The sequence below is a fragment of the Penicillium cinerascens genome (assembly GCF_028974065.1).
Source record: "Penicillium cinerascens strain IBT 15544 chromosome Unknown contig_9_segment0_segment0, whole genome shotgun sequence".
In the NCBI taxonomy this organism is placed as follows: Eukaryota; Fungi; Ascomycota; class Eurotiomycetes; order Eurotiales; family Aspergillaceae; genus Penicillium; species Penicillium cinerascens.
Window position 1 is genome coordinate 1370045 of NW_026695296.1, and position 21241 is coordinate 1391285.

General features: G+C 48.6%; 8 protein-coding genes across 8 annotated transcripts; 5 read left to right on the forward strand and 3 right to left on the reverse strand.

Annotated features, from left to right (window-relative positions):
• Positions 1 to 1061: 1061 nt before the first annotated feature.
• N7498_007364 (uncharacterized protein) lies at positions 1062 to 2607 on the reverse strand (the record flags this gene model as incomplete). The annotated part of the gene is made up of 2 exons (XM_058454426.1): positions 1062 to 1301; positions 1360 to 2607. 2 exons carry the CDS (start codon positions 2605 to 2607, stop codon positions 1062 to 1064), a joined length of 1488 nt encoding a protein of 495 aa, XP_058306675.1.
• A 1084-nt stretch (positions 2608 to 3691) lies between these two features.
• Positions 3692 to 4837, reverse strand: N7498_007365 (endo-1-4-beta-xylanase; the record flags this gene model as incomplete). The annotated part of the gene is made up of 2 exons (XM_058454427.1): positions 3692 to 4546; positions 4607 to 4837. 2 exons carry the CDS (start codon positions 4835 to 4837, stop codon positions 3692 to 3694), a joined length of 1086 nt encoding a protein of 361 aa, XP_058306676.1.
• A 1262-nt stretch (positions 4838 to 6099) lies between these two features.
• Positions 6100 to 8018, reverse strand: N7498_007366 (sugar porter family MFS transporter; the record flags this gene model as incomplete). The annotated part of the gene is made up of 7 exons (XM_058454428.1): positions 6100 to 6762; positions 6829 to 7114; positions 7171 to 7261; positions 7314 to 7431; positions 7486 to 7721; positions 7786 to 7839; positions 7895 to 8018. 7 exons carry the CDS (start codon positions 8016 to 8018, stop codon positions 6100 to 6102), a joined length of 1572 nt encoding a protein of 523 aa, XP_058306677.1.
• A 2114-nt stretch (positions 8019 to 10132) lies between these two features.
• On the forward strand, positions 10133 to 10519 carry N7498_007367 (uncharacterized protein; the record flags this gene model as incomplete). Its single annotated transcript, XM_058454429.1, has 1 exon — positions 10133 to 10519. One exon carries the CDS (start codon positions 10133 to 10135, stop codon positions 10517 to 10519), a length of 387 nt encoding a protein of 128 aa, XP_058306678.1.
• A 958-nt stretch (positions 10520 to 11477) lies between these two features.
• On the forward strand, positions 11478 to 12239 carry N7498_007368 (alpha/beta hydrolase; the record flags this gene model as incomplete). The annotated part of the gene is made up of 1 exon (XM_058454430.1): positions 11478 to 12239. One exon carries the CDS (start codon positions 11478 to 11480, stop codon positions 12237 to 12239), a length of 762 nt encoding a protein of 253 aa, XP_058306679.1.
• Positions 12240 to 13106: 867 nt separating this feature from the next.
• Positions 13107 to 14663, forward strand: N7498_007369 (uncharacterized protein; the record flags this gene model as incomplete). The annotated part of the gene is made up of 2 exons (XM_058454431.1): positions 13107 to 13707; positions 13762 to 14663. The coding sequence occupies 2 exons, from the start codon at positions 13107 to 13109 to the stop codon at positions 14661 to 14663; spliced, it is 1503 nt and encodes a 500-aa protein (XP_058306680.1).
• A 558-nt stretch (positions 14664 to 15221) lies between these two features.
• N7498_007370 (uncharacterized protein) lies at positions 15222 to 16126 on the forward strand (the record flags this gene model as incomplete). The annotated part of the gene is made up of 2 exons (XM_058454432.1): positions 15222 to 15686; positions 15752 to 16126. Coding segments are annotated over 2 exons (840 nt in total), but the record flags the coding sequence as incomplete, so codon positions are not given.
• Positions 16127 to 16882: 756 nt separating this feature from the next.
• On the forward strand, positions 16883 to 19734 carry dapB (dipeptidyl aminopeptidase dapB; the record flags this gene model as incomplete). The annotated part of the gene is made up of 3 exons (XM_058454433.1): positions 16883 to 19235; positions 19291 to 19560; positions 19613 to 19734. 3 exons carry the CDS (start codon positions 16883 to 16885, stop codon positions 19732 to 19734), a joined length of 2745 nt encoding a protein of 914 aa, XP_058306682.1.
• Between the last annotated feature and the right edge of the window lie 1507 nt (positions 19735 to 21241).

Sequence of the window (21241 nt, forward strand, 5' to 3'; positions counted from 1 at the left end):
CTGAAAGAATTGAAGCAGATCGACGTAGAGTTCTCCCAGGTGCTTTGTCATGGTAGCAGATGCTGAGACAGGGTAACTGCACAATCGAACAATCTGGTCATACTGCGGAAACGCATCCGTCAAGCGTTCGATGTTTTTGATCAGTTTGTCGAAAAACGTCACATAGTTGCTTGCAAGCTGAAGATTAGAAGCTCAATTAGCCACGCCGCTCATCTGATTTCCTGAGCTCTCGGACCAGTCCACCAACCTGGAGTACGAGTCGAATTGATCCCCACACGAAGGCCGCTTTAGAAGGATCGGCCTGAATAAAAATGGAGACAACCTCAAAATAGGGCTGCAGACGGACGGAAAATGAGTTTATGGCTTCCAGAACCCGTGCTTCTCGCGTTTTTTGGCCGTTCTTGGAGATCACATCGAGCTTTCGAAGTCCGTCGAGGAGATCTTGGGACGACGCGCATGGCGAGTATCTTCGGCGGTCATCTTCGGAGAGAGTTTCCAGAAATCGGGAAAAGGCATTTTCGAACACCTTGTTGTTGCTATAAAATGTAAGTCAATCGGTTAGATTGGCGATGCGCCCCATGTCATCTCACTGCTGGGCGCATCGTGGGAGGCTGAAGCTACCTCATTGTCAACACTGAGCCTTTCTCCCTGGCCATACAAGACCTTATAATGTCAAATAACTCGTAACTGGTGTATAAGAAGCTTTCCAGGGGTTGAATGATTTTCTTCCATTGGGAAATAGGGGTGTGTGTGACTTTTAATTATTGTGTCGCCGAGTGTGCGCCGTGCACGATTGCGGCTGTGCTTGGGATGGTGAGCTGTCAGCACAGCCCCTGATCGGGCATCGTTCAACGGTGGCGGTCTCAACTCCGCACTTTCATTTTCCATGCACGAGGACGGGGAGAAAAGGAAGGGGCAAATGACGAATATGCTATCACTTAGTGTTGTGGTGTACGTTACAGGGTAAAGGACAAATCCAAATTGACATCCACGTCATGGCTCAGACTACGTCCTCTCCTACAATTCTTGACAGTCTTCAACAAGTCCATTCTGTCAGCAATTCAGCATAGATCTCCTTCCTCCCCCTCTCTCTGTTTCCTCTTCATCTCCTTCATCCTCTTGATCCACCCCACGGTGTACTCATCCGCGTCCCAAGCGAGACTCCATGTGTTCCTCTCCTTGAGCTTCAAATCCACATATACCTCCACAAGCTCCTGCTCTTCAGGTTCCAAGAGATGAAGTCGCTTCCGCCATACATCGCAAATATTGTCGTCTTCGTATGTGGTCGGTCCGTAGAATCGCTGATCAATCTTTTTCCAATATATCGCGTCGAAGGCAAAATTGTTCCTTGCACCGTACATAATCCAAGTCTCCACTCTGCCAACTGGCCCGCATCCGACTAGATAGCCGCTGGCCTTCTACTAACTGTTTCTTCTGGATTGCCTCGTCTTCGCATTTCCGCATTGCCTCAAGAAAAACCTGAAGCGCTTTCTCATACTCCGTACACCAGTCATCGAGGCCTTCGGGCCAATCTTCCGGCTTTTTTAGAAGAAGCCACCAAGGCGGCGCATAAGCAAATTCGACTGGGGCGGTATATGTAAACTCCCAATCCACCACTCCAGCGATGTTTTCAGCTTCATCAACTAGAACGTTTTCGGGTCGAAGATCATCACACCAAACCGGAAATGGGCCATCATCATAGGATATCCATTGCTTTCTCTGCTCCTGGTCTCGGACAAGTTTCCGGAAGAGAAATCTAGCCACAAATTTGCGCCGGAAGTCATCCGCCAAGACATCCGCCAAGACATCTGCCTCGGCATCCGCCTCAATATTCGCCTCGTTCCTTTGGCTTCTGAGGTGTAAAATGTGTAGCTCCGCCAGGGCTTCAAAGTACGACGACGCGTTATCGTACGTGGTGGTCGGTAGGTTCGATCGGGGTAGCGTCCCCAGTTGCACAGTTTCGTTCATGAAATAGGACAGAGGCCGACGTGAAACTTCCCACGTAGAATCGTCATTCTTGTCAAGGGATCCTATCCGGCTTAAAGAAAGTGTAGACAGCGAAAGGACAATGTTGGCTAGTTTTATATAGAGAACTTCCAGCCTGACCGGCTTGAGGTCCGGATTAAGCACTGGACGTTGTCCTCCTTGGCGTCCTGGCTTCTCTAGAAGATCACCCATATCTCCCTTGTGGTGAATATAGTCCATGATGATGAAAGGACTCAAGTCCGAGGGACTCTCTTTTGTCTCTGCCCAGCGAAGGATGGAAGGCACCGTGATGGGAATTCTATCTGATGTTTTCTCTAAGAGAAATTGCATGACCGAGACCTCATTGCGGACTTTTTCTTCAGGAAACATGACATGACCAGGCAGTGGAAACCGTATAACAGCGCCGGAGTTATTGGTGAACATCATCTTGAAACAGGTGTTGAAACCGCCTGTGAAGAGAAATTCAAACACGGCACATTGAAGATCACTGAATTCTTCGGAAAGAATGACTCCAATATCATTGTAGATGTCCCCATCAGTGCGAAGAAATTCCGGCCAGTCCTCCCAGATCTGGGTGCTGATCGCCCAAGCAACGTCATCGTAAGGCTTACATGCGAGCATTTTGGAAAGAATCAATGAGAAAATAATCCGAGAAAAATGGAAAGTTGCTTAATGACTTTTTCGATGAAATAATTTGTTGGTGGTGATTGGAAGGGCATAAGGGGAACCGTACCAAAACAGGCCATTTAAGTGACAGGATCACATAACAATAGCAAAAAGTATTCTCTCGGAATAACAGTAATCCCGAATTAATTTTGCCTAGCTGATTATTACGCTGGACAAGGTATTGAATAGTTTACCGATTATTTTAAGAGGTCTGTAAGCCCAACCATTACCCATCACATGACCCATCATATTACCCATCACGTTTTATATCACCTTTGTCGTCATCTTCGGCGCTAAAATCATTGCGGTATCGCTTTTTGTTTTACTTAGTCTGTCTGTCTGTTTGGATTTGCCTAGGATGTTTAGCTTTCCCACTTCACTCCCCCTCTCAGCCCGGTTTTTTCTATCCTCGTATAGATAAAAATCGAGGCCTCACCCCGCTTCGAGCTCTATAAAATAGAACTAAAAAGTCCTTTCTCTTGTTCCACCGCGATTTCTGCACGACTTCTGCAGAACCGCTGTTCTCAAAGCAATTTAAGCATCGCAAGCCTCCTCTGAGGTTCAATTTATTATCTGATTCGCTGGTTTGCTGCTTGACAGGTGTGTTTTAAAAATAAAAGTATATCTCGAACTGACTAAAGTCTTAAGACATTCACAGACTCAATATCCTTTTATTACCATGCCTGATAAGAAGTTCGTTCCCCTAAAGAGTTTCAGAATAGGGCAGCGGCCGACGTAGCCGGCAAAAGATCCCAGGAGAAGCGCAAGGGAAAGATTTATGATATATATAAGGCTGACGTTGTCCATGGACAGACAATGGACAGACCCTCTTTGTTCGTGGACTGAGAAATGCAATTTGGTGGGGAAAAGAAACTCGTTCTAATACCGCATGTATAGATTCGCAAACGAAAAGCGGTTCTGCCTCGGTCAACCTGGCTACCTGGCCAGAACCCTAATTCTCTCATTCTTGTCAACTGCATAGCTTCTCTTGCCAATTCCATGCTCACTCTCCTCCTTCCTTCCATCTGTGAGGTATGGACTAGCATACGTTGCAGCTTTCTCCCTCTACTGCCTCAGCCGAAGCATAATAAGCCGGCTTAGCCTGAAGAGTGTCATTGAAGAGATCAGCACCACCCTGGCCGGCAAACGTGCTCGGCACCCAAGAGAAAGCATCATCAAAGTCCCACACGGTGATACCAATGCAGCGAGGCCCAGCCTCCATGCAGCTGTTGACACTGGTATAGTAATCAGTGGCTTGCTGCTGCTGACCAGCTGCAGTGTAGAAGGGAGCCTCCGAAAAACGAACGTCGAGCTCGGTGATAGCAACATCCAAGTTGGCTTGGATAAAGGATTTCTTGGTGGAAAGCTGATCGGCAAGAGAAGGGGTTTCGCCAACAATGAAATGCGACTCAAGACCGATACCATCAATCCGAATTCCACGCTCGCGCAACTCGCTGACAAGCTGGAGGACAGCGTCTGCCTTGGGACCAGGGCTCTCAATACCGTAGTCATTGTAATAGAGCTTCACCTCGTTGGCGCCGATCTCGGCCAGCGCCTCCTGGGCATACTTGTAGGCGAGGAAGAAATAGTCTTCCCCAATGGTATCGTACCAGACACTGGCAGAGAAAGTCCCGTCGCTGCTGAGGGCCTCGTTGACCACATCCCACGAATAGCAGCGTCGGCCAAAGTGCTGAACGGTCCGGAATATGTGGTTCTTCATCACCTGGGTGAGAGCTTCGGCCGTCCAATTTGTCGCGGTGACAAATTCCGAAAGCTGGCTCACCCAGACCAAATTGTGACAGCGTACACGGGCGTGGTACTTTTCAGCCACATCTAGGAAGTAATCACCCTCGGTGAAATTGAACACGTTTTGCTCAGGCTCGGTGTACATGAACTACGGCAGTAAGCACATTTATTAGCGAGATTCTAAGTTTCGGGTTCGTTCAATATTTACCTTCATGGCATTTGCAGGGGTCATCTCGCCAAAGTTCTTCTGCAGAACATCCAGATACGCAGTGTCGGTCGTCTCCGCTGTCCCAGGGATATCGGCCGCGGTACCAAACCAAAGCTTTCCCCGACTTTGCGCAAGGGTATTGAGGCCAACATAGCGGTCGGGTTGTGAGTAGTGAGGAGCTGCCTGGCTAAGGCAGGCCAAGAAAGCCGCAGCAGCAAGGATCGGGCGCATCATGACTAGGTTGTAGAATGCCGAAGGACAGGTTGGAAAGGTATAACCATCATATTTACACCAGAAATGAGAGAATTTAAGTAGTTACATTTAATTAACTCATTTCTACTTTCCCCGCAAAAACAAACAATCAACATCTCCAATCTGTGGAGTAATTTCCCTACAGCCTGCCCTGGCCTGTCATGCCATGTTTGGATGCAGAAAAATCTCGGCAAAAGGACAGGGGTATTAGGCTATATCCTTTGCAAAAGACGAATCTTGCCAAAATTGCGATTCTACCTTGAAAGTGGACATGTCGGAAGCTCGTATTGGATGGAAGCGGTGCGCCTCGGCTAACCTGGATTTGTCGCTATCTGACCACTCTCCCCGATTTTTACCGAGTTACCTTAGGCTATTGAGACAATATATCGAATTGATTTTGGGTTTGAAGGATTCAATGCGAAATGCCCCTGATCGGCAAAAAGAGCCGAGTTTAAAACTGGAATCTAAGCGAAGCAGTTTTGGAAGTCATAGGTTCTTGCTAAATTGACCTATCAACAATTCGGGTCACATGTGACACAAAAGGATAAGTTTTGTCACTTAATGGGAGGCGTAACGGCAGAGGTCCAAGCACCTGACATTTACATGGGACAATTTAGACGAACGTCTGTATCACCAGTAACGTAACCGGAAAGCGAGCCGCCCATGTAAGCGAGCCGTCCACCTCAAAACACCATAGTAAATGCGATAAATTACAACCTTATATCTCAACAACGGCAGCTTCTCATAAAGACTTCTTATAAATATATGTCCTTTATAATAAGTCTAAGGGTATTTGAAGGTCTTGGAGGGTATTAAGGTGCGGTGAGTCGGTGATATATAATTCGAGCTCAGAGAGCTAAATTACAGTGTATTTTTGGTAAAGTCTATCAAATCAGAGTTAAGTTGACCTAGACTCTTAAAACCAAATTCTTATGCTCTAATTAAGTAGGATACAAAAGATAAAGCCGAACAGTCTTATAGTTGTTGAAATATTATGTCGCATTTACTATGGTGTTTTGAGGTGGGCGGCTCGCTTTCCGGTTACGTTATGGCCAGCGGTGTTGACATTTCAATCAAACAAAGCTACCCTACTTACGATCTACAGTATATCGTAAAAGGCATTCATGATAGAAGGATATTCGAGGATCCCAAATTGATACATTCCCGAGACAAAAAATCAAAGTATTCAGCTTAATGACAAATTATCAACCTGAATCTCCACACGTAGCAAATCAGTGGACCTAAGGATGCACTTCCATCTGACTAGTAATGGCCTTCTCACCATCATCCGAGACGGTTGCTTGCCCGGTAAGCTGCTGAACCTTCTCACTCGCAGCCGCACCACCAAGAATAGCCGTGTCACCATCGAACTTCTTAACAATCTCCTCCAGTGGAATTCCCTTCGTCTCAAGATAGAATTTCCACACAATAATGATCTCAAACACCAGGAAGACACAGTAGACAAGATAGTATTTCCAGTGGATGGCGTCCAGAGCGACTGGGTTGACATACTGGTTGAACCAGAGACTGAGATCAACACAGAAGAACATTAGAGTCAGACCCTTGGCGCGAAGGTGGTATGGCAGGATCTCAGACGAATAAGATACCAGCAAGCCACTGTATCCAATGTTGTACGAGATGTAATAGAGGAAGATGAAAACGATGACAGTATGAGCGGCGGCGGTGTTGGTGCCACTGGTATCCGCAGAGAAACGAGCTAAAGCGATGGTCGTGGAGACATAGCATACCAGCATGCTGCAACTTGAGAACAGGAATAGCTTTCGTCGTCCAAAGTAGTCCACGAAGAAGCAAATTCCCGTAGCAGAAACGACGTTAACCGCACTCAGAATAGAATTTATCGTAAGAACCGTGTTGCTGTTTGTGATCCCGATAAGTTTCAAGACCTAGATCTGTCAGTGCTAGTTCGATATTTTTTGCTTTTTTAAAGAGTCCAATCGACGGGGACATACTTGAGGCAGGAAATAGGACACAATTCCATTGCCAGACCACTGAGAGAAGAAACCGATTGTGATGAGAATAAGAGAGCGGTGGCGATTGCCCGGGGTGGACCACAGTTGAGACCAGCCATTATGCTCGAATTCTTTCTCGAGCGCGATAGTCTGCTGAATTTCATCGAATTCCACATTGACCAAAGCATCATTTTCATCGCCTTGAGCATGGACATATGCTAGGATTTTCTTGGCCTTCTCGAGCTTGCCCTTCGAAATGAGCCAGCGAGGGGATTCGGGGACAGTCCTGATAAGGATAAAGTTGTCAGATCACATTCAATCAAAAGATGAAAGTTTACCTACCAGATGAAAATTAGTTGGCAGATAGATGGAAGAGCCTGCAGAAGGCAAGGGACGCGCCATCCCCAAGCACTTGTTTGAATGTGGTTTGTACCTGAATTGTAAGGTTAGGGATAATTTAGAGAGATCATCGAGGGAAAACATACCCAAAGCAACGCAGGCACCGATCAAGCTACCCACATACCACAGAGAGTTGTAGATAGTGCTGTAGACGGCTCGGTGTTGGGGATGAACCAACTCAGTCACCAGAAGTGGTGAACATTCCTTTTAGTGTATCAGTCAGTGGCTGATCAGGAAGAACTAAGGCCAATTGCTCACCTGCGCAATACCCAGGCCAAATCCAAGAATGATACGACCGACAACAAATAAGGCAATGTGGTATCCAATAGAAACCAGTGAAACGCCAAACAACATAATTATGCAGCCGATGACAACACCAGCACGTCGACCATAGATATCCGCAACGTACGGTACCACAGGAATAGACAGCATGGAACCGATAGACATAGCAGCAGCAAGTAGGCCAAGGGTCCCACCGCTGGGGTTGTTGTAGGCTAGAAATGACCAGGTTAGAGAATATTCACATTCAGAGAACATGGCCTGGCGCCTGGCACTAACATCTGTTCCACGATGACATGGCTTCCAATCCATTCATCAGAGAACCATCGTATCCTGCACATTATCCGTGAGCAACAGAGAACTTAAGAGGGAACAATGTTTGGCGAACCGTTAGTAGCGGAGGTGATCATTGCCGCCCACAGAGTCAGATAGACAAAGCGCATCCCCTTCATCCTCCACCAGGTCACCTTTGGCCATTCCTGGCCAGCGAGCTCGAATGTGTCTTTCCCCATTGCACAAGATGACCCTGGGTCAATTATTAGAAGAACAGGGCGAAAAAGAAACGTGTGTGAGCGGTATTGCCTCGGTCAACCAAAGTGAATCCAGGTGACTCTTATATGTGTCGCCAGTGGCAAGGAAATATCTAAGATGGAAGAATGACATTAATAGCCACGAAGCTGAACAAGACCTCGCTTGGCGGCAAAATAGGATAGATGAAAGTCCCTGTTGACACGGACCATTCCTCCGCTGATCTAAAAGAGACGAGCAGGTGGATACACCAAGCTTTCCTATTCCATAGGCCAGAAAGAACGACTAAATGCCAGTAGCGAGGCCCTGGACTGTCATGAGACAAGCCTCGCGGGACTCAACTTTAGGCTAAATTATGAAGAAGATAGAAAGTCCGAATGACTGAATGAGATTCAACCCCAGAACCCTAAAAGGCTGAAATGAGAGCGACCTGGCTATTAACAGGGGAGAGAAATAGGGTGTTTCGAAGCGATTGGCCCTAAGGCAACGAAGGACAAATTAGCGGAATGGCAAACCGGTCTAGTTCGTATCCGGACAGCCGGCTACGCCTTTGACTGGATAACGATAACAAACTCGAAGAAGCGATAGCCCTTAGCGCAACGCTAACGTAGGCTTTTTCCCCGCACCTAGGCTGTTCCCCGGATTCTCCTTGGCACGACGGGGGCCCCAAAGGAGTAAAGCCTAACGTTAACAACTGCCGAGCTGCGCTCATACCCACTTTTTCCCGTCTGTGCTACGCTTTGCTAACTAGTCACGGCGTAAGGCTAACTAGTCACGGTAGAAGTGCCGGAGGTAATACGCATCTGGTGTTGTGGCGAGGAAGAAAAAGTCGTGTTTCTATATATAAACTTTTACGGCGAAACTTGGAAAATAAGATAGTTGCTGCATGGCTGAGACTGGCCAGGGCGGGACCCTTTTAATTAGCCTCATTCGCCACAAATGTTGCTGCTAGGGTGTTGTCCTGATTTCTTTTCTGATAGGCGAGCGCTCAGATGACTTTCAGTCTCAGTATATCTGCCCCTGTGAAAGAAATGTTCAGCGCGCGGCATCGAGACACGACCTGCTTGGCCGTAATTGAATCACCTACAAGGCGGGCGAATGCAGCATCGGTTGAAATTATTTCAGGCGGAGTATTCGGCACTTCGTACCCCACTTGCGGTAGCTCTTGCGTCTTTTCAGACTGTGGTATTGTCGTCTTTACTCGATCGTCAAATATAGCATGGTTCCGGAATGCAATCGAAGAAGCCCCGCAAAGGCATCGTCGGCTCAAGTTCCTTGTTAGCGTCATGGGGAACGTTTCCGTAGGAATGTACGCTGAAGATATCAAATATACCGGCACTTTCCTGGAAAAGTTCTCGTGGCATGGAGCAGTGGCACCGTCATGGAGAGTGTGTAGCTCACAGCGATGTTCCTCACCCCGGGATGACCAGAGCCACGAGCACCAGATTAGTGAAGCCCTGTAGAGTACTGATTTTGGCAATGATATGAAGTTTCTCTTGTACCAAACTGTGTTCTGCCTCGCTCAGTGTAAAGGGATCGAAAGGACCCTGAGAGATCAGCAAGTTCCAACTCCAATGACGAATCTGGAATCCACGGAAGTCAGGTAGTAAAAGGTCGTGAAGATTCCGAAGCCCAGTTCACAAGGAGGTGAAGAGCGTTTTCACGAGAAACACCGTTTTTGAGCATTGGTTGACCAGCTGTAAACAGCCGAGCATGACAGTCCCGATAAGTAACACCCATCATATTCATTGGAATAGAACCTGGCACCGGTCGAGTCTCTCATTGCTAGCTTGCATCGCCTGGAGTAGCTTGAATTTTTCACAAGCAACAAGTTCACAAGCGGCTTGGAGCAAGCTCTATCCCGTCATCATCCTAATTGTGGGGTGAATATTACCTGGCAACAGGCGGTGGGATACAGTGTTCTCGATACAGAAGCTAGAAAGCAACGCGAAGACCTCGACGAGATACTGCCTGTTCTCGTTACCGCTCCAGGATTGAAGCATCTCGACTTACAGGCCAGATTGACAGCCCTGGATCCCCACTCGCTCGGCTAAGGGAAAAATGGAAAGGCTTGATCGATGTTCGCCCACTACCAGGCATGATCCTCTTGCCCACGGTGCTCTTTCTATATGGCTGGACCCTTCAGTACAAGGTACACTGGATGGCTCCAACGGTTGCCACTGCGCTGGCAGGCTTCTCCTTATCAACTGCCACCATCCCCGTGATGAACTACTTGGTGGATATCTTCGGAGATTTTTCAGCCTCGGCAATTGCTGCTGTGCTCCCGCTGCGCTACATCCTTGGCACCTTTCTTCCTGTCGCGGCTCCCTACATGTATGGTCGTCTTGGCTATGGCTGGGCGAACTCGCTGCTGGCTTTCATTCTGATTGTCTGTTTACCGGCTCCTCTGCTTTTGATTCTCTCACCAAGAAGCAACGCTGTCCTCGCCAGGCCTGCACGGCTTGTAGGGAGTCAGACCTCGTAAACCGCGATATTCAGGTATGAAGTAAGCACTGAAAGGCCGTCCATTTTCTTTTGATACCCAGAATAATGAGGTAATAAGTTGAATCACACTATGTCAGCTCACCCTTGGAGTTTTTCAGGCTGTGAGTAACTGAGGATCAAAAACGTTGATAAAGTGGACCGGTTTATCCAATCTTGGAGCCGGGGAAGAAGTGACAAGTGCAAAAGCGGAAGAGCTTGATATCCACGTATTTGCCGAATGTGAAAATTCTTAGTATAGACATGACGAGATAGAGTCATCATAGCGTTGTATCTAGTTTAGTCCGGCGAGAAACATACAAGTGCGGCTTATGCTGACGACAAATGATAGTATCGCCCCATACAAAGGTCGCTTTGACTGAATGCACACTAAGAAGCGCCATTAAAGAAATTGATATTTTATTTATGAATAGCTACTCGATACACTCCTCGCGCTGCCTCAAAGGGGGACAGGCGAGGCGAGGAGAAGGAGAACTAGACACCCACTCTATATAGTGACCTCGACGGTCTTTTAGGAAGCCCCCTATGGGTTTTGATTTACGCATAAGCACGACTTCTTATCGGTGTCACTCTTATATCAAGAGACCAGTGAACACAGTTAATTTTGAAAGCAGATTCCCCTATGGACACTCATGCATTGCTTCTTGGCTCGTATTCGAAACCACCCTTGTCCGTATTCGGTTACTCTCGACACAACCCCTGCTTAGCCGTATCACGACTTATAAGGTATAGGATTTCAGTATCTAATGAGTCACTGTAAATTACCGTATATCTCCGTAGAATGTTCGAGACGGGCGTTTGAAAGTGAGATATAACGATCTGCCTTGAACCACGCCCATTGTTTATGTATTCCGCTACTCTTCTACCCGGCACCTTTACTTCCGATCTCGAATTAAAATTAAAATATTCCTCGCTCTGTCTGCTTAGCCATACTCCTTAATATGGCATCAACTACCAAGCCGACCATCGTTCTCGTGCATGGCGCATGGCATGGCTCGTGGTGCTGGAAATTCCTAATCCCCGCGCTCGAGGATCTCGGCTATGCTGTGGAGACCGTCGATCTACCATGCGTCAGTGGGGTAGCGGGTACGACGCAATTCGATGATGCGGCCCACGTACGGTCCGTTGTGGAATCGCAGATATCTATGGGTAAGCGCGTGGTTGTCCTAGCACATTCCTACGGAGGACCAATTGCGAGCGCTGCCATTAGGGGGCTGTCCGAAAAAGGCGTGCTGGGAATGATCGCCCTGTGTGCCTACATCTTTCCTGGAGGTATGGACCAAGCTGCGGTCATTCGCGACCTTGGCGGCTTGCCCTTTGTGACGTGGGATGCGCCGAGTGAGGGTCTTCTCCTCGCCAAAGATCCTCGCAGCTTGTTTTTCCCTCCAGATGTGCCTGAAGACCGAATCGACTGGGCGGTATCGCAGCTTCGCCCTCAGAGCATGGCCGCCAATATGGGCATTGTGCCACCTCAAGCTTGGCAGGACGACTCTTATATTGGGAGATTAGGCTATATTAGGTGCACGGATGATGTTATCATTCCGATCGCACAGCAGGACAGTATGGTGGCGGAGGCAGGTGGCAAGGAAAAATGGGTAATTCGCACTCTTGAAGGCTCCAGCCATAGCCCCTTCCTTTCGCGGCCACATGATGTCGCCGCTACAGTTCAGGATATCGTGAATGATTTTGAAACCAAGCTTTGACAGGGGCAAGAGATTATGAGTTCTTATACAAAGAGCCCAAATTTGTCAAGCAGATAACCACGCAGTACTCCTAGTGTTAATTGATTATGATGTTTCTACGGCCGTTCAATTCAAAGGAAGGGTTGCAGGAGATGGTCGTCTCTGAACTATCGCGAGTTCCTGCGGAAATTTTGAGAGTGAATTTACCGCCTTTAGCTGCGTTAGCTATTTGAGAGGGAGCTAGTCGATGACTCTGCCTTATGCCGCGAATAAAGCGTAGCTACGAGGGACTTGGTCTTGCGGCTATATTGAGCAAATTCACAGCCTGGAAGGTCAATCAACGACCATAGAGGGGCACAGAGGTGGCGCCGTATAGACGTTTCACACAGGTTACAGTATTATACGTCACATCTGCGTTCTACAAAACAAAAACCATTAATTTACAGTAGAAGGAGTGGGGGAGATCTGACGATCTGGCTTGATTCATGCCCCCTTTCTTCCTTGTCCTCAATAGCCTTCGTCTTCATCTACATCTTACATGATACATCTCGTTACTAGATGTACCTCCGATCCCAAGGCAATACCACTTGCCAGACTGCCGAATGTTTCAGGCGAGGGAAAGAAAGAAAGTAAGACGAAGGAGGACGGACGGAACAGCGACGCGATGTCCGAGTGGGGCGGCATCTCCCCAACGCAGACGCTAGGCCACGCTGGGAAGGGTTTAGACGCGACGCAGAAAATGGCGTCGTTTACGGGTGCCCCCAACGGAGATAATTTTTAGAGTAAATTGGCCTTTCATATTTAAACTCAACACATTGCGGCTCCTTTTTGCACAGTATGGGACCTTATCTTGACCATGCGAGAAAATTAAGCGCCAGGTTCCCATGCATGACCCAGTTCTTCTCCGACTTGGAGCGTTTTGCCCCCAAAAAGTTACCTCGATCACTGTCATCGAGGCAGTCCACCTCTCGGTGCGGTGTTCTTGAGTTCGTGCGTGACAAACAGCCCGAGTTTGTTGATCTGAGCGACTCTGCAGACCTCTGCGACTACCTCGACAGGATAAATGTAGAGACGCCGTGTTACAACCGGCTCTTCCTACTCGAGGACCTCAACGAGTCTAGCCTAGAATTGCTCGGTTCTGCGCTACAAATCGATCCTGCCGTGTTGGCTGATCAACTGTTCTCATATCACTTCTCGCAAAACAACACGATACCGCGCCGTACCTTGCCATCATTGACGGATGCATCGAAATCATTTACCCTGCGGTATTATGAGCTTCGAGAAACCGATGACCGCCTCGCCGAAAACCAGACGAACCGCAGACGAACCGTTGCGCATGCTTCTCGCCGGATTGAACGGTGGCGAGATTTAGCTACCCATCGAGGAGGGCTACGTGATACCCACGTGGATACAATACGGCACAACGTATCTTTCTGGTGCGGCGAAGGGTTACCAGGTGAAGATAAACCAACACCAGGCGCTTGGAATGGTACGTCCATGCAGTATTCTAGTCAAACGTCTCCCTGCTCTTCCTGACACACAGCAGCGATTCTTCTCGTTGACCCTCCACTTGCTTCCCAGCCGGCAGAAAGGAAAGGCTATTACTACGTCCTTGACAAGGAAGAAGACAATGCCCCTTGGAGGCCACAAATCCAGTGGAGTAAGCCCTATCACGCAGGATACAGTGATCTTCGACCCTGGCAATCAAACCGCACTGTTTCAGCGCCCAGCCGACAGTCGATGTTCGACGATGTCATCTTCTACTGGCTGCGCGCAGATAGGCGTGAGATTGATGCTGTTTTTGACAGCTGCGTCAACACGACATTATTTGTACACCAGATTGTGGCATGCCACTGGTATGATTTCCTTGATCTACAGTTCAAAACCCTTTCAACCGTGGACATTACTTCGAAAAGGAAACGCCGCGGCTCACCTGAAAAAGCCGTCAGTACAGCGGAATGGAGGGAGGAGCTGAAGCATTACAATGAGAGATTGTCTCTTCTCGGCATACTCCAGCGGCGTTTGATGTGGTACAAGCAAGAGATGAACCTTAATTTGGAGCGCTTGGGTTTCGGGTCCCATGGTGCAGGCGACGATACAAGCATCCTTATGCCGTCCAGTCTTCGCGTCGCCGGGCGAGATCTCCAGGCCATACTGTATGAATTAGATCGACGTGAGTCCCGAGTCGACAACCTTGTCGGCATCGTGACCGATTCGATCAATCTGAGCAGTGCCTTGCGCAGCCTGCATGACGCGCGGTTTGGCCTACAGCTATCGATTGTCGGTGCGGTTTTCTTTCCCATCACTCTTGTCGCCGCGATTTTCTCGATGGGCGGCGACTACCAGCCTGGCTCAAAGCAGTTCTGGATACCCTGGGTTATAGCTGTTCCTTTAGTGGCTATATTGATCCTTGCGACATGGCAAGCCCACCGCTCACGCATGTAACGTATGCTAAGGCGGAGTGAAACGCAAAGAAGGGCGTGTTCTAAGATCTGATCATATGGAGAAGTTGATGTTTGGACACATACTGGCTCGACTTTCAATAGTTTGTCACTGCCGTATCGCATATTGTTTAAAATATCTATAACTTTGTAATGTAAAGTCTGTCAAAGGTTTCAGACTTTACAAAAAGCCATGGAACAAATAAGCATAGTCTCCTACTAATGCCAGTCCCTTGAAGTATAAACACGGCCTTCAGGGGATGGAGGGGCGTTAAGTTCGGAGTGTATAGCATTTCGTGTAATATATGGTATTATACGTCATGCAGTCTTCTTGAAATCAAAAATGATCTATCCTTCCAAACAGATTATTTACACCGTAGCCTAATTCGGTTTAGCGCGACCTGAGTGAGGACCCGGGAAAGAAACGTGAGTGTCTGAGGGGTAATCTGTTTTCGAATTCTACTGTACCAGATTGGATCGTGATTCAAAAAAGCCGAGATCCCAATCAGAAAGAATGGCAAGTCGCGCTGAGGAATGTCCAAGATATGGAACTGGCATCCAGTGGCAACCTGAGAGCAAGACAAAATCTGCAATCAACAAAGTCCTGGATACTCCAGAAATGCTGGAGATGATCCTGGCTCGGGTGGATATGCGCACGCTTCTCACATCTGCTCAACGAGTCTGTCGCAACTGGGTGAACCTGATCAGCAAGTCACCATCAATACAAAAGGCGCTTTTCTTCACTCCGATCAAGGACTCCGAATGGGGAATGGAAGAAAAGATACCCAATCCGCTATTGACGGAGACTTTTCCTTCTATCTTTCCCGCCAAAGACAGACTGGACCGCTACCAGTTCAATTTTTCCAAGTTGACCATGACCAAAGATGCCTCAACCATGGCTCGATTCGTAGGACAGGACGCAAGCTGGCGCAAGATGCTAGTCCAACAGCCTCCTGTCTCGGATATTGGGCTTTTCCATATTTGCGATGCAATGGGCGGTACTAGTGCCGGAAGCTCTAGTATTCCGGTCGGTTTCCAACCCACACCATGATCTAATTTCAGAGTTTCGGGTGGCTAACATGTGGCATGTAGGCGGATAAAAAGATGCAAGAATCCGGATACGATGGTCTTCGGATGGAAAGGCTCTTCGAGCTTTTGCTCTTCAGCAACCTGGTTCAATTCTTGCCTTACACCAGGACACGGGTGTACTGGTCTACTGAAGAGCCGATCCTACATGGCGAGAGCCAGAATATCGACGATGAGTTCCATCGGATCATGAGCAAGTTTGGCTTAGTTCTTTATACACGCGATGTGATACAGTGCTCTTATAGGCTAGATCCTCCGAGTGCCGCGGAACTTATCAGGCGTGAGATTATCTCAGCTTATAGAGAACACGGTTTGGATGTTGATTTCAAGAGAAAGGATATCGAAGAATCGAAGAGTGAAGTAAGGGGAGTAAGGGCGTAAGGGAGGCAAGGGGGTATTTGCCTACTCCCCGATAGTCCGGAGAGTTCATGATATTGCTTAGACATAACCAGTGTAAACTTTTGATATGATTTAATATTGGATATGAAAGATAAACTCGGTAAACTCAACAGAAGGGAAAAAGGATAAAGTTCTTCCCGGAGCTTATTGGTACAGTAGTATCCGTATCAATCAAAGTATATGAATTTCAAGCATTCATTAACCGGAGCGGACATCTGCAGCAACATATATACCGAGAGACATACGATTTGCTCTTGAATAGGTGACTAGATGGCTACGTCTCTCCAAGATTCTTTGTTTGGGACTTCGTACCTCAGCCTTCAATCCCAACACCATAATTCCCTGCCACTCATTTCTTGCTTCTGGTGCTCGTCACACCGAACATGATATCCAATGCAAAACCGATGAGTGATAATTTTGCTTGTCTAGAACGTGGCTTAATAGACGCATCGGGTTCTCAATAGCGCTTTGAGGCTTTGTCCGCCAAGATGTTCTCCCGAGGTCTCGCCGGGCACCGCCAGCCGTCAGCTTCGACAATCCCAGTCTCGAGCATCTCGTTTTTGTCGAACCCCTCACATACCTTCAACTTATAGATGGATTGAAGGTAATTGTCGTGGTACCTGTACCTATATACCGCGGACTGGTAGACCCCCGTGATCACCTCGGCTCCACATTCCTGGCGATAAGCTTCGGTCGATCCGGAACCTCAGCTTCGTCTCCGAGCTACAACAAACGACCATGGGGAAGCTCCACGATGAAGGGGTCCCCGAGGCCGTACCGCTAACTCGACAGAGGTCGGCCTCTGCCGCATCTCAAACCTCTTCTGATTCCGGGCTGTCGGTCGCGTCCGCAGCCTTCCTCGACGCTCACAAGGGGGAGATAATGGGTGACGACGGAGAGGCACCATACCGCGATGTCGAAGACGGCGCCGAACCTGCCTCCGATGAACCATTCCTACACCCCCGGAAGAAGCCCGCGTCGAGCAATCGCATGCGCCGAATCCTCTGGTTTCTTGGTATCCTCTGTGTCGGCGGCTGGGTGGTCGCGTTCGTGCTCTTCCTCACGCAGAAACGTCCCAGTGCTGCTGCACTTTCCTCCACCTCGACCGTCGAAATCCATGATCCGGAGTCCGCGACTGGTGGTACAAGCTATGGGAGGCCTGTCACCCTCGAGCAGGTGTTGAAGGGGGAATGGCTCCCGGCATCGCACGCGATCTCCTGGATTGTGGGGCCGAAGGGCGAGGATGGACTGTTGGTTGAGCAGGGAGGAAGTGGGAAGGGATACCTGCGCGTGGAGGATATTCGCAGCCGCAACGACGAGGCCAAAAGCTTGGATACCAGAGTGTTGATGGAGAAGTCATACGTCTGGGTCAATGGGGAACTAGTGTCACCGGCGAAGACATGGCCGAGTCCCAACCTGGAGAAGGTCTTGATCGCATCCAGCATTCAGTCGAACTGGCGACATTCGTTTTATGCGAAGTACTGGATCTTCGACGTAGCGACGCAAAAGGCCGAGCCGCTTGACCCTGGTAATTTGGACGGTCGCGTGCAGCTTGCCAAGTGGTCTCCCCAGTCCGATGCCGTTGTTTTTGTTCGGGAGAACAATGTATACCTGCGCAAGCTCTCGTCGACAAAGGTGATCCCAATCACTAAGGACGGCGGAGCGGACCTCTTCTACGGCGTCCCGGACTGGGTATATGAAGAAGAAGTCTTCTCTGGCAACAGTGGTACTTGGTGGTCCGCCGATGGCAAGTATCTTGCTTTACTGCGGACTGAAGAGTCCGATGTACCCGAGTATCCAGTTCAATACTTCCTCTCTCGACCTTCCGGCAAGACTCCTCCCGCTGGGCTTGAGAACTACCCCGAAGTTCGCCAGATCAAGTATCCCAAGGCCGGGGCACCGAACCCCGTTGTTCACCTGGAGTTCTATGACGTGGACAAAGATGAACTGTTCTCTTTCGACATGCCCGAGGATTTCGCCGATGACGACCGCATCATCATTGAAGTTGTTTGGGCGTCCGAGGGCAAGGTTCTCATCCGTGAGACCAACCGTGAGAGCGACGTGGTCAAGATCTTCTTGATGGACACGAAGACTCGCTCGGGAAAGCTCGTTCGCTCTGAATATGTTGCAAGTATAGACGGCGGCTGGGTTGAACCCTCGCAGACAACGCGTTTCATCCCCGCAGACCCAGAAAATGGCCGACCGGACGATGGATACGTCGATACCGTGGTTTATGAGGGCTATGATCACCTCGCTTACTTCGCGCCACTCGAGAACCCGGCGCCTGTGATGCTCACCCAGGGAGACTGGGAAGTGGTCAGCGCGCCATCCGCTGTGGATCTTGACCGAAACCTGGTATACTTCGTCGCGACGAAGGAGGCACCCACCCAGCGCCATGTGTATCAAGTCAAGCTTGATGGATCAGATCTTCGACCATTGACTGATACCTCCAAATCCGGATACTTCGAGATCTCCTTCTCAGAAGGCGCCGGCTATGCTTTACTCAGCTCGAAGGGTCCCGCTGTCCCCTGGCAGGCGGTGATTAACACCCAGGGTGACAAAATGGAATACGAGGCGGTCATCGAGAGGAACTCCAAGCTTGTGGAGATGGTCGAAGACTATGCACTCCCAGCAGAGGTGTACACCAACGTCACCATCGACGGCTATACTCTCCAAGTGCTAGAGCGCCGACCCCCACACTTCAACCCAGCCAAGAAATACCCTGTCCTATTTTATTTATACGGCGGGCCCGGCTCCCAGACCGTTGACCGCAAATTCACGGTTGACTTCCAATCCTATATTGCCTCCAGCTTGGGCTATATTGTCGTCACGGTGGATGGCCGAGGAACTGGTTTCATTGGACGTGAAGCGCGCTGTATCGTCCGCGGTGATCTGGGCCACTACGAAGCGCGCGACCAGATTGAAGCTGCTAAGATCTGGGCTAACAAGAGATATGTGGACGAATCTAGGATGGCGATTTGGGGATGGAGCTTTGGCGGTTTCATGACCCTCAAGGTCCTTGAGCAGGATGCAGGTCAGACATTCCAGTATGGCATGGCCGTGGCACCTGTCACGGATTGGAGATTCTATGGTGCGTGACATTTGCAGAATGCCTTTCGAATTTCCCCTCTAACCCTATGTAACAGACTCCATCTATACCGAACGCTATATGCACACCCCCCAGCACAACCCCTCGGGCTACAACAACGCAAGCATCACCGACGCCGCGGCACTGGGAGAGAACGTCCGATTCATGATAATGCACGGCGTGTCAGACGACAACGTCCATCTCCAGAATACACTCGTCTTGCTCGACAAGCTGGACTTGGCGAACATCGACAATTATGACATGCAGGTGTTCCCTGATTCAGACCACGGTATCTTCTTCCACAACGGACACACCCTGGTATTTGAACGTACGTTATGATCGTCTTGAGCTTGGCAGTACATAACTAATTTGTCTCATAGGTCTCTCGAGCTGGCTCATCAATGCGTTCAACGGCGAATGGCACCGCATCGCCAACCCCAAACCGGAGGAGTCGGCGTGGAGCAGAGTGAAGCGCTGTCTGCCTAGTTTCTCCGGGTGGTAAGTATTTGCTGGAAGGCTACTTTTTGGGTGCTATATATATCATACTTGTTCAGTAAATACACTTGGCGTTAATGGAATTGAAATCATAAAATATAATCTATTAGCAATTATTTGGATAAGATGCTGATGTACTCGATATATTTTAAAAGGATTCGTGAAAAGCCGATCCAAGGAATTCTTTTGGTGAGAATGCTCGAAAGAACGACACTTCAAAGTCGAACAAGAACGAAAGTTATATCAACAAGTGACAGGTGACAAGAAACAGGATCTAGCTCGAAACACGCTAGTCTAATTTTGGCCACTATCGAGTAATCCCTGTCGAAATGTGGCAACAGAACGGACCAATCAGTGAAACTGTTTCTATTGGTACACTCGGGGGATCAGGAGGTATACCGTCTGCACATGACTTCGGAGGTAATGCACAGCTCCTGGGAATGATTAGATCTCGGGGGCCCTCAAACACCTGGTGGTTGCAGGGGCCGTAACAGAAGGAAGGCTTGAAGGTCCGGTATCATATTTCTTCTAGAGAGAGATACAAGATATGCAACTAAAGGAGAGGTGGGATTGAAGACAGCTCCAACTTGTTTCTATTGAGAAATGAAGGGGAGATTAGACGAAAAGAAGATAGATATATGATTGATAGTAAATTCTAATGCTCTTTTCTGCTCGTTTTTAGGGAGATATTTATATCTTTTCCCTGAGAACCGTACTCTACATAAAAGGCATACAAAGCTGTTCTTTCAGACCACTACTCGGTGATCTATGAAAGAACTGGGTGGAAACCAGAGGAGAAGGTGATATAGATGAGGAAACTGTATATACGGGCTGTCTATGCGGCCTAATTTTGAATATCCTTAACTAGGGGCCTAGCTGATCAATCAGCAGCCATCGGGGCAGAGAGACAGAAGCCAACCGATGTTGACGCCTTAGGATGAGGGCTCCAATATTCAACAGGTTCTAAGTATATAGGATCTGAACGATATTTGTTATTGAGATCAATGCAACATGGGACATGAAGGAATGATGTGCTTCGGATGAATCAAAGATCGAGAAAAGCAAATATATAGCGAGGGGTAAGCGGATGTTGCATCCGGAGTAGGGCAGTGTAAGCCACATCTATCGAAGATAGGTTATAGGGTTGAAGATCTGTTTTGAACCATGCAGAAGAAAGGGTTCTTCTGCAGAAGGATAGGAAAGGGAAGAGTGTCTAACGGCTCAGACATCTGGGTTCCCAGGCCGTAACATTTGGGAACGTAGCACATTCCTTTTCGACCTCTGTAGTCCTACCACTATTTTGGTGGGGGGCCAATTATGATAGGATCCGCCTATTCAGCGGTTAGTAGTCTTTATCGTACCATAGAAGGAAATAATACATACTATAATACAATGTCCATTCTGTCCGCTAGGGCATCCGCAACTGCCACTGGTTGTGCATACAGTGGCAACAGGATTATCGTTGCCTAGGTCTTCACAGAAGCAAGCAGTGTTTCCAATACCGGTTGACCCAC